The sequence below is a fragment of the Alnus glutinosa genome, chromosome 9 (genome assembly GCF_958979055.1).
Source record: "Alnus glutinosa chromosome 9, dhAlnGlut1.1, whole genome shotgun sequence".
NCBI classification, from domain to species: Eukaryota; Viridiplantae; Streptophyta; class Magnoliopsida; order Fagales; family Betulaceae; genus Alnus; species Alnus glutinosa.
In genome coordinates this window covers 20,010,372-20,022,387 of record NC_084894.1, presented here as the reverse complement: position 1 = coordinate 20,022,387, position 12,016 = coordinate 20,010,372, and the positions used below count along the sequence as shown (strand labels likewise).

The 12,016-nt window shown below is 37.9% G+C and overlaps 1 protein-coding gene across 3 annotated transcripts; it reads left to right on the top strand.

The window, feature by feature from the left end:
* The first annotated feature begins 241 nt into the window (after nucleotides 1–241).
* On the top strand, nucleotides 242–10,804 carry LOC133877415 (carbamoyl-phosphate synthase large chain, chloroplastic). 3 transcript variants are annotated; one of them, XM_062315701.1, is made up of 4 exons: nucleotides 242–1,774; nucleotides 3,537–4,229; nucleotides 5,258–6,828; nucleotides 10,526–10,804. In XM_062315701.1, exons 1-3 carry the CDS (start codon nucleotides 422–424, stop codon nucleotides 6,806–6,808), a joined length of 3,597 nt encoding a protein of 1,198 aa, XP_062171685.1. In that variant the 5' UTR covers nucleotides 242–421; the 3' UTR covers nucleotides 6,809–6,828; nucleotides 10,526–10,804. The 3 variants fall into 3 exon arrangements, with proteins under 3 accessions (XP_062171685.1, XP_062171684.1, XP_062171683.1); XM_062315699.1 differs by lacking the exon at nucleotides 10,526–10,804 and adding an exon at nucleotides 8,591–8,876 and having other exon boundaries at nucleotides 243–1,774; XM_062315700.1 differs by lacking the exon at nucleotides 10,526–10,804 and having other exon boundaries at nucleotides 5,258–6,933.
* The last annotated feature ends 1,212 nt before the right edge of the window (nucleotides 10,805–12,016 follow it).

Genomic DNA, 12,016 nt, shown 5'->3' with positions numbered 1-12,016 from the left:
ATATAATTTTAAATCATATCACATAAAATAAATTGTTTAACAATTACGTACAATATATATTTTGTTAAAATATAAAAAACTCTCCGAAACAGATTAATAAATACAGCGATAATGGCAAAGATAAGTCACAAATGGGCTAAAGCCCGGACGGGCCCGCCCGAAGTTCCCAGCGTAAGTCTGATGGCGACAATTAGCTAAACCCTAGCAACTTGTCCTATTCTTCCATCGTCATCCTGTCCCTCACTCCACTCCAGGAGACACTCTCCAGCAAGAACCTCAACAGGGGAAGCTCCTTTCGGATCATCAGAAGTCCCAGCGTCGCTCTCACGCACTCTCTCTCTCTCTTCCCTTCTCAGGTTTATATGTTGGAGTTTCAAGAGTTGTTGAAGGAAGATTGACACAAACAAACAAACAAACAGCCATGGGCTATTGCATCAACTGCGAAACTCTCTCTTCCAAATCCCTTATCTCACAATCGTCTTCCGTTTTCTCTCCCTCCAAACTCTGCTCCTCCAAACCGGGCGCGTCTTGCGTAGTTGTCCGCTCCAACAAGCGCGGCTCTAAGAGAAACCCGGTCTCTTTCAGCCTGCGATCATGGCCGGTTCAACTCGCCCGGTGCGCCGAGAGTTCTCGGACCAGAGTCAATTCGGTTCGGAGCGAGCAAGCGGCCATATCTACCGCCGATTATTCGAGGCCGACGTTGGGGAAACGGACCGACCTGAAGAAGATCATGATAATCGGCGCGGGGCCCATTGTGATCGGCCAGGCGTGTGAGTTCGATTACTCGGGGACTCAAGCATGCAAGGCGCTAAGGGAAGAGGGGTACGAGGTCGTTTTGATCAATTCGAACCCGGCCACGATCATGACCGACCCGGATTTGGCCGATAGGACATACATTTCGCCGATGACGCCCGAGCTGGTCGAGCAAGTGCTCGAGCAGGAGCGCCCCGACGCTCTGTTGCCCACCATGGGCGGCCAGACCGCGCTGAACCTCGCGGTCGCGTTGGCTGAGAGTGGCGCGCTCGAGAAATACGGAGTCGAATTGATCGGAGCCAAGCTCGAGGCAATCAAGAAAGCCGAGGACAGAGAATTGTTCAAGCAGGCGATGAAGAACATCGGGATTAAAACGCCGCCGTCGGGAATTGGTAACACATTGGAAGAGTGCATCGAAATTGCGAACGAGATTGGTGAATTTCCATTGATTATTCGGCCCGCCTTTACTTTAGGCGGTACCGGAGGCGGCATTGCTTATAACAAGGAGGAATTCGAGGCGATATGCAAGTCTGGGCTCGCGGCGAGCGTGACTTCTCAGGTTTTGGTGGAGAAGTCTCTACTGGGATGGAAGGAGTACGAGCTTGAGGTTATGAGAGACCTAGCGGATAATGTTGTTATCATTTGCTCCATCGAGAATATCGACCCGATGGGAGTTCATACTGGGGATTCGATTACCGTGGCTCCGGCGCAGACATTGACGGATAAGGAGTACCAGCGGCTTCGCGATTACTCTATCGCGATAATTAGGGAAATTGGAGTTGAGTGTGGCGGCTCCAATGTGCAGTTTGCTGTGAATCCTGAGGATGGTGAGGTGATGGTGATTGAGATGAACCCGAGGGTGTCGCGGTCGTCGGCTCTGGCGTCCAAGGCTACGGGGTTTCCCATAGCCAAGATGGCTGCCAAGTTGTCGGTTGGTTATTCCTTGGATCAGATTCCGAACGACATCACGAAGAAGACCCCCGCTAGTTTCGAGCCTTCAATAGATTATGTGGTGACCAAGGCAAGTGTTTCTTCAATTTCCTCCCGCATTTGTTAACATTGTTAGTATTTATTGTTACTCAGAGCCAACACTAGCGCATTCTTAACAGAAATTTAGTAATTGGGTACCATATGAGTAAGGATTAGCTGATAAATGAGCCGAGTTGGTTTTGAAAATGTTTATAATGAATTTGAGGGCATGGGTTACCACGTCGGGGTAGTGCTTGTTTATGATAATTTGTTCTCTTTGTCTTGAACCTTACCTTATCGGATGAGTGCCCTGAAGAGTCTGACATGCTTTGCACCTGTACTACCTGACGCCACCAGCACCCGCCTTTTCATATTCATCTCTCTGAGTACACTGATATTTTCCCTTGACTTTTGATATTGCATGCCTGTTGCTTTTATTTCCGCAACTTCACAAATAATTCATTTTTTTTCCTCTTATTAAAAAAAAAAAAAAAACAAATTAAGCCTCTTTTTTCTTGGGACCTATATGTTAAGAAATGTTGGTCACGACAACTGGGCAAAGTATTATTCACGTTCAAGATGTTTGTGTGGTGAATGATGGCATTTGTCAACTATGTTTCTTCTCATCAGTCATCTGGGTACTATGTTTTTTTCGCACATGTTGTCCCTGCCCCTTCTTTCTTTTCTTTGGCATCTATCATTTAAGCTTTAGTATCATCTTTGAGGTTTTTTAATCCTTGTGTTCATATTCTACATTCGTCCACCCCATTGGATTTGTTCTTTTGGTTCATGGAAAATTAGAGTTTGCAGAGGACTAAAGTACAGCTTGCCAAGCTGTACTTTGACACCCCCCTCCCTCCCGTCTCCTTCTCTGCTTACCTTGGGTGCCATCGATTGCTGCAACCACTAGAGTCCTCTCATGCATTATCACAGCTTTGTATATTCCTCTGGGCTCAAACAGTTGCATCACAGAAGAAGGATATTTGGTGGCATTTCTCATGTATTTTCATGAAGTAAACAAACATGCTGACCTCATTTTCTTATTTGATTGTCATCATGCATTTCTCAATTTGTCCCCTACGCACTTTTGAAGGTTCCACTTCCTATAATTTGGCAAGCATTGACGTACTGAATTGGAAAATTGGTTTATAAAAGGTGTCTCTCAAATTGGTATGCAGTTAGTACTCTTATAGGCTTCATTATCTGCAATATTAATGGCTATTTTAGCAGCTTCATTGTCGAAGCCATAATACACTGAATTAACGTGCATACCTGGATGCTTTAGGGATGTGTGTGTGTGTGAGGGAGAGAGTTTCCCCCCATTCCCCCTTCCTACACACACAACCCTCCACACCCCCACCTCTTTTTATTTTAATTTCATTAGAACCCTTTTTCGTTCACATTTACATTATAATGTTACTTATCAAAAAAAAAAAAACATTTACATTATAATGTTTAAGATTGATGATTCTCTCAAACTTGAGATAGCATTACCAATTAGCTTGTGTCAGCTTCCGCTTATATACTTTAGTAGCTTTCTACACGTGGGCTCATTATTGTTATCATCAACAATTTCTCTGTTAACAACCCAAGTTCTTCTCTCTATGCAGGGCATATCATCCTATAGTTTATACTTTCCCCCCTCATTTTACTTATTGATTTGCTTTTTCATTAACATTGATCATGCAGATCCCGCGGTTCTCTGTTAACAACCCAAGTTCTTCTCTCTATGCAGGGCATATCATCCTATAGTTTATACTTTCCCCCCTCATTTTACTTATTGATTTGCTTTTTCATTAACATTGATCATGCAGATCCCGCGGTTTGCATTTGAGAAATTCCCTGGTTCTGAGCCAATACTGACAACTCAAATGAAGTCTGTTGGTGAATCCATGGCAGTAGGCCGTACATTCCAGGAATCCTTCCAGAAAGCAGTTCGATCACTGGAATGTGGCTACTTCGGATGGGGTTGTGCACAGGTAAAGGAGCTTGACTGGGATTGGGATCAGCTGAAGTATAGCCTTCGGGTTCCTAACCCAGATCGTATCCATGCCGTATATGCTGTAATGAAGAAGGGAATGAAGGTAGATGATATTCATGAGCTGAGTTACATTGACAAATGGTTCCTCACACAGCTTAAAGAGCTGGTAGATGTGGAACAGTTCCTCCTCGCCTGTAGCTTGTCTGATCTGACAAAGAGTGACTTATATGAAGTGAAGAAAAGAGGTTTCAGCGATAAGCAGATAGCCTTTGCAACTAAATCCACTGAGAAAGAAGTCCGGGTGAAGCGGTTCTCTCTAGGTGTGGCTCCAGCATATAAGCGGGTAGATACTTGTGCAGCAGAGTTTGAGGCAAATACTCCTTACATGTACTCCTCCTATGATTTTGAGTGTGAATCAGCTCCCACCCAAAGAAAGAAGGTTTTGATTTTAGGTGGAGGACCAAATCGAATAGGTCAGGGGATTGAGTTTGACTATTGCTGTTGCCATACATCCTTTGCACTTCAGGTTTGTGCGTTTCATTACTCTTTCCTCCTCTCCTCCCCACCCTCTCTCTTTATAGCATGTTTTCTCACTATCAGTTTACTCTACCATGCATAGACAAGCTTATTGACATGGGAAAGCAAGCAGCTAACAGCCGAATGGTATTGCGTTATTTATTGCGGTGTTATTTGAATGATCAAACATCCTAATCATCAGTCTTCTGTTATAATCTATTGAGTTCCACGGGTTGAACTTCTGATTTAGAATCAGAAATAGGTTAATTTGGTTAGATTATTTATGGATTTATACTTGGGGGCCTGTGATTGGACGAATTATTTAAGATGAGATATAAAATGATAAAACAGTCTGTAATTCCAATGTCATCTTAAATTTCCTACTTACTGTAAGAAGAAAGAAATAGGAAAAAAGAAAGCTGTTTGTTGTTTATTCCTTATATATGTTACTTATATATGTCAAAAGATTGTAAGATGTACACCAAATTGGCATTTTATGTTTCATAAATGAACTCCATTGATTGTAGAAGGAATGCCTTTTAGCTAATTCTTGCACATGTATGCATGCACTGAATTTTGTTTATTAGATAAAAACATTGTTATCTGAATGCGATCCTTCTGGACTGCAGTACAGGCATGTTTGTGATCAGTTTGATATCTGTTTTAACCAGATTGGATTTTGATCATTTCTACTGCACTGTCTGCTGCAATGGGAATCTGATTCATGTGATTACAGGAACCTCTCCAAAAAGTGGCTTATTGGTTGTGTATTCAGATGGAATTATGGAACATATGGATAGAAACCTGATTTTACTTGGCCTTTGTTATTCTAATATGGTTACTCTGCATTGCCTGCCATAATGTGACACTGGTCATTTAATTCACGTGGTTGTAGAAACCAGTCCAAAAAATGGCCTAGTTGACTGTATTATTTTAGATGAACAGATTCTTAGAAACATGGTTGTACATGGTCATGTTGCTTTAATGCGGTTACTCTTCAGTTTTATCTTTATTTATTCTTTCTTTTCCTTTTTGCAGAAAGCAGGATATGAGACAATCATGATGAATTCAAATCCTGAAACAGTATCCACTGACTATGACACGAGTGATCGTCTATACTTTGAACCCTTGACAATTGAAGATGTTACAAACATTATTGATTTGGAGAGACCGGATGGTATCATTGTGCAGTTTGGAGGTCAAACACCGCTGAAGCTATCTCTCCCAATCCAGCAATATTTAGATGAGCACAAACTCATGTGTGCCAGTGGGGCTGGACATGTACGCATTTGGGGTACATCACCCGATTCCATAGATGCAGCTGAAGACAGAGAGAGGTTTAATTTAATCCTGAAAGAATTAAACATTGACCAGCCAAAAGGAGGAATTGCCAAGAGTGAAGCTGATGCCCTTGCCATCGCTGTGGACATTGGGTATCCAGTTGTTGTCCGACCTTCCTATGTATTGGGTGGCCGTGCAATGGAGATTGTATATAGTGATGAAAAGCTTGCGAGATATCTGGAAAATGCAGTTAAGGTTGATCCAGGACGTCCTGTATTGGTTGACAAGTATTTATCAGATGCTATTGAGATTGATGTTGACGCACTTGCCGACTCACATGGTGATGTGGTGATTGGTGGGATAATGGAGCACATTGAGCAGGCTGGGGTCCATTCTGGTGACTCAGCTTGCATGATTCCGACACAAAGCGTGACATCTACTTGCTTGAGCACAATTAGGTCATGGACAACAAAGTTGGCTAAGAGGCTAAATGTTTGTGGTCTTATGAATTGTCAGTATGCAATTACAGCATCTAAGGAGGTTTTCTTGCTCGAGGCAAATCCCCGTGCTTCCCGTACTGTCCCGTTTGTGTCAAAGGCTATTGGTCACCCATTGGCTAAATATGCTTCCCTTGTCATGTCTGGGAAGTCCCTTCATGAACTAGATTTCACAAAAGAGGTAATCCCGAAATATGTTTCAGTCAAGGAAGCTGTTCTTCCATTTGAGAAGTTCCAGGGCTGTGATGTGTTGCTAGGGCCTGAGATGCGCAGCACTGGTGAGGTGATGGGTATTGATCCTGAGTTTGCTATTGCATTTGCCAAGGCTCAAATTGCAGCTGGGCAGAAGCTACCACTTTCTGGCACTGTGTTCCTCAGCTTGAATGACTTGACAAAGCCCCATCTTGAAAGAATTGCGAGGGCCTTTCTGGCACTGGGTTTTAGTATAGTTTCAACTTCGGGGACAGCTCATGTTCTTGAATTAGCAAATGTCCCAGTGGAACGAGTGCTGAAGATGCATGAGGGGCGGCCACATGCTGGTGATATGCTTGCTAATGAGCAGATCCAGTTGATGGTGATTACAAGCTCGGGTGATTCACTCGATCAGATTGATGGAATGAAGCTGAGAAGGATGGGTCTTGCTCACAAGGTTCCTGTGATAACAACGGTTCCTGGAGCTTTGGCAACTGCAGCGGCAATAAAGAGCTTGAAGTCCAGCACCATTAAGATGATTGCTCTTCAGGACTTATTTTATGTTGAGGTTAAATCAGGGAATAGTAAAGATTTGCAGTCAGCCTCTTCCTCTCTATAAGTAGATGAGGAAATTCTCTGGTAAGCCCCTGTGCTTCCTCTCTCTTTCATTTGATAGTTTTCTGATTTGTACCAATTAATGTATTTTGGGACAGATTTTTTACTAAATTGTTTGTTTTCACCAAATTTTGACACTCATCTTTTTTATTTTCATTTTTTTTCCAATTATATATAGATTTTTTTTTTTTTCTGTGAGCTGATAAAAACTAATTTAGAGTGTTATGTAGGGAATATTTGATGTTGATGTTACTTCAAAAAAGAAAAAAAAAATTGATGTTGATGTGTGTGATATAATATCTGATATGCTAATGCAATTATCAATAACAAGGCTTCGTTTGGTTCGCGGAATTAGTATTCCATTAGGAAAATGAATAGTTTTACTGGGAATGAGGAAGAGTTGAGTGGAATAATTATTCCAAAATCTTGTTACTTATAAAAAAAAATAAAAAAAATAATTCCAATTTTTTAGTTTGGTGGCAACACATATACCACAATTGGAATTGAATCAAAATTACTAAAAAACCCACATAATTTATTATTTTTCTAAAAAACTCAAATCTTAAAAAAAAAAAAAGAACTGGACCTTAGATTTGTGGGCGGCCGGCCGGCCACAGATCTGGTCTAATTCTTTTTTTTTTTTTTTTCTTCAAAGTTTAGTTTGAAAAAATTAAAGAAAAAAATGGGTTTTTTTAGAAAAGGTTGTCTATTGACTCTATTACATTAGGAATAGCTTTTCCTCTCATTTTTTTTTTAGAGAAATAGCTATTCTTCTTCGTAAGGGAATAGTTATTCCCATTCCATGGGAATAACTATTCCTAGCAATAGGTTCCTACCAAATAAAGGAATAACTATTCCAATGGAATAGTCCTCTAATTAGGGGCTCCTTTGTATACTCCCTGTGTACTAGGGTTGCGCCCCTCTGCGCTCTTTAATGAATTCTTACTTTTCAAAAAAAACTATTCCAATGGAATAGTCATTTCATTCTTAGGACTTATTCTGCAAACTAAACGAGGCCTAAGTACTTCGTTGCCATAAGACGTACTATTTTAATTGTACGGCTTCCTAACATCTATTGTGGACCCTTTCATTTGTATGAGAGTGGCTATTCTAGGTACTTTCATAAGCTTACCATTGCTGCAATCTTAACTTCTGCTGGTTTTATTGTATATTTAGAGATGGTGTTTCTGATTAATTTTGTTATGGCTATCAGACTTGGTATTTTAGTAGTCTCACTGGGAATTAAAATACTTTGTTTATGTAAGTGTATTAACATTTCTTTGGTTCCATGCAACTTGTTCTACTTCATAGTTCTTTTAGCTTTAGTTCCAGTTAAACTTGTTAAGTTGTATCAGAAGAACAACAATCTGTTAGTTTTAACACGAATGTTGATAAAAAGATTTGTAAGTACTAGTGAATTCTAAGATTCTTTCCAGTGAACTTTAAAATATTGGCCGAAAAAGCTGATTCCCAACATGATGCAGTTCTAAGTCAACTAGTTTCTTCACCCATGCCCTTAAAATGGAAAAATCTCCAGTTCTTTGCTTTTGTTAGAAAGAAAAGGAAATGAAAAGGTATGAGTTCACTTTTTTGGCCTTTTTCTTTAACTGTACAAGGCTGCTTCAATGTGTATGAAAAAACGTTTTAAATGTGAAAATGCAGCATACATAGTTACATACTATGTGAAAAGGGATTTTTGAGTGAATAAGTGAGTCGATCTTCTCTCACATGCTTTTGCTGTAATTGACCATTTGAAGCATTACTGATTTGTTTGATGTTAATCCAGGAGATACTGCCCTTAACAGGTGGATCTATAAATGGATCTTTGTGCATAGATTGTTCCTGCAAAATCTATTTGGTTTTCTCCCCTCTTGATTGTGCTTGTTCTGGGGGTACTGCCCGCAGAAGTGGTTCATGATTATATAATATAAAATAGGGGATGCGGATTTTGTATAGTGTGGTGTGTGTAAAATGTTGAACTTCAACAAACTATTTAATGAGTAAAAACTTTTCCTTATAATGGGAAAAGAAATCCATACCTCATAATTTTATTCTATATACGTAGTGGTCGAGTTGAACCCAAAGCATGACACTCGGTCACCCAATGTTGCATTGAATAATTCTTGACGATTGCTGTTGGATGGTTTACAATGGGGTTCTGGAGACTGTTGGACCAGCTACAATTGGTCATGTTTGGGTTCTAATGGCGGTGTACTGAGAACGCTCTTGTAAAGTTGAGTAATGCTATTTACTAGACTGTTAAACTACTGCTATTATCATGATAATATAATAATAAAAATTAGCTATTAGATCAGCATTTGTGGAAAAAAAAAATCAAAAAAACCAAGGGTTAATTTTCAGTCATGTTATTTTAATTGTTTGATAGTCGAATAACGATCTACTAAATAGTATTATTCTTTAAAGTTATCTTAAAAAAATGGCCTCGTTTCAAGTTAAACCGCTAACATTACAATGATGATTTATCCTTTTATCTCTCTGAATGTCAAATTACTGATAAAATCACTATCGGATTATAATTCAATAATGATCTATCTCAAATTCAATTGTGATTTTAACGCCTACGTCACATTTGACTGATAAAATGAGATAGGAGTCTTGAATATAATATTATTTCTTATTAAATGTTACGTATTCAAATTTTTGTTCTGGGCCGTTGAAGTTTGCAGCCCCCCTTTTTTGTAGAAATTTAGATGGCCTAATAACAAAGGGAATTTTATCAAACAAAACCTGCATTATTGCAAGTCTGCATGTCATTTTCAAAATTTAGAGATGTTAAATAAGAAGGGTGATTTTTCCTCATTGAGAGGGACATTAGCATCGATTTTAATGATGTAGGCATGGATTATAAGATATAATCATCATGCTGGGTGAAAAAAAATTGAAAATGGGATACGAAACACGTTAAGACTAGGAAAGGTCAAGTCTGCGTTTATTTCAAGGAAAATGTTTTTCTAGAGAAACAGTATTTTTCACTGAAAATATTGTTAGGAAAAATTGCTGATTTTTTTAGTATTTTGATTTACACTTAAAAAATGATGTTGAAAACATTTTGGGATGTTTGTTTTGTATTGAAAATCATTAACGTTTTTTAAATAACTTCATATAATTAATACTTTTATTCACAGTAATATATAATAAAAGATCAATATAATAATTTGGTGGTTTGCTAATATGTATATTAAAGAGACCTATTATTTCTCTATTTTTCATCTATCCTCTTCTTTTTTTTTTTTTCTTTTTTTTTTTTTTTTTTTTTTTAATATTTTTGTTGATTAATATTTTTGGTTTGCACCAAATTGGAGAATATGATTATTTATTTATTTTTTTGGAAAAAATGCATTTATGTGAAACAAATACATCTAACATCAAAACTTAAATGCAGTTCAAATTTGCAATGGTTAATGAAAAGACGAGAGAGAAGGAGGGGGGAGATAGGAGTTCTAAAGAATATATGTTTGTTAATTGTTTTTTATTTTTTTATTTTTATTTTCTTTTGGTTACTCAAAATCAATAGATTATTAACAAATAACTGAAAATATAAAATAATCTTGTTAAAGAAATAAATTTTGAAGTCACATCAAAATAAAGTAGAACCAAAAAATACTCTCCAAAATACTTTGACAAGCACAACATATTAGTGGTTCATCAAGTTACAAGAAATACATGTAATTTCTTTCGGTGTGTTTGATTCTTGTGGCAGGACCGGACCGGACCGTTCGGAAAGCGTAGCGGTCCAGTCAGCCATCGTCCCTTCTCTATCCTTGAACACGTGGATCCATTTTTCTCGTGGCATATTCAAGCCTTAAAAACAGCGAGGATTTTATATTCCACCGATCTACCGCCAATTTGGCGGCTTAAAGTCATTCGACGAGAAAAAAACGAAAGGACAATGGAAACTAAATTTTATGGCCGTTTGTTTTGGCGTGAAATAATTTTTGTTGTAAATTATATTTTAAGAAATTACTTTTTGTTGAAAATATTTTTTAGTATTTGACACGTATGAAAAAATTACAACTATTTTTTTTTTTTTTTTTTCATTCAATCATATTAACTTAAAATAATAATATAAAAAAACAACTTAAAAATTATGTTTAACTAAGATATACACATTGAATAACATAATCATATATTTTCCAAGTTGGGATTATCTTAAAAAATTATTTTAAAGTGGCCGGAATCTGGCCATTTGTGTCGGATCCCGACCAATTGGCTGAAAGCCGACTGGATCCTGGCCAGTTGGCAGGAAGCCGATTGGATCCTGCCACCCCAGGTGTTCTGGCATGATCTTGGCTAGATGGCCGGGATCCGACCATTTTGGCTAGATTCCAGATAATTTCTGGCCAGTTGGGCCAGAATTTGGCACTGTATTGCCGGAATTCGGTGACGGTGGCTGGACGTGGCCGGATTCTGGTGATAGTCGACTGCTTGAGCGTGAAGGTCAACTGAGTCGTTTAAAAGAGGGTCAACTGTGTTTGCCGTCTGGAAAAAAATGATTTAAAGCGTAAATCATTTTTCGAAATTTACTAAGCATTTTTGATCAAACGAAAATCATTTTCCGGTTGACTATTATTTTTGCCTCTATCAAATACCGAAAAATGCCAAAATCATTTTTTAAAAATCATTTTACACCGAAACAAACTTAGCATTATTCTCTTACATTTTGCATTTCCTAAATTTTAAAAACTTATAATATTTCTTTCAAACTATTTAATCCTTTTACTTAATCCCTTTAGTTAGGATTGTTTATTAAATTCGACAAAAAATGAGTCTCACACGATACACCTAATTTAAAATCATGATAAAAATACCCCTAAAAATGTCATTCATAGCTAGCCGTGGGTCTCCATGGGAGGATTCTAAGGGCACAATTTTATTTCACACATCTTGTTGGAGGTATAATAAAAATTAAGAGAAATTTTACTTAACCCTATTGAATTTCCTCACTTTTATAATTATCCTCTTAAACTTAAAAGATTTTCAATTTTTTTTTTTTTTTTTTTAATTTTTTTTTTCACCCCTCCATTACGGAAATCCTAATAGAGGGGTGTCAAAATTTTTAAAATATCCATACTTTTTTTTTAGGAAAAAAAAAGAAAAAAATTGCAAGGGTTTTGATATCGGTCAGGAATTAATGAAATTTGCAAAAATACCAACACCTGTATCTTTGATTTTTTTTTTTTCCCTAAAAAAA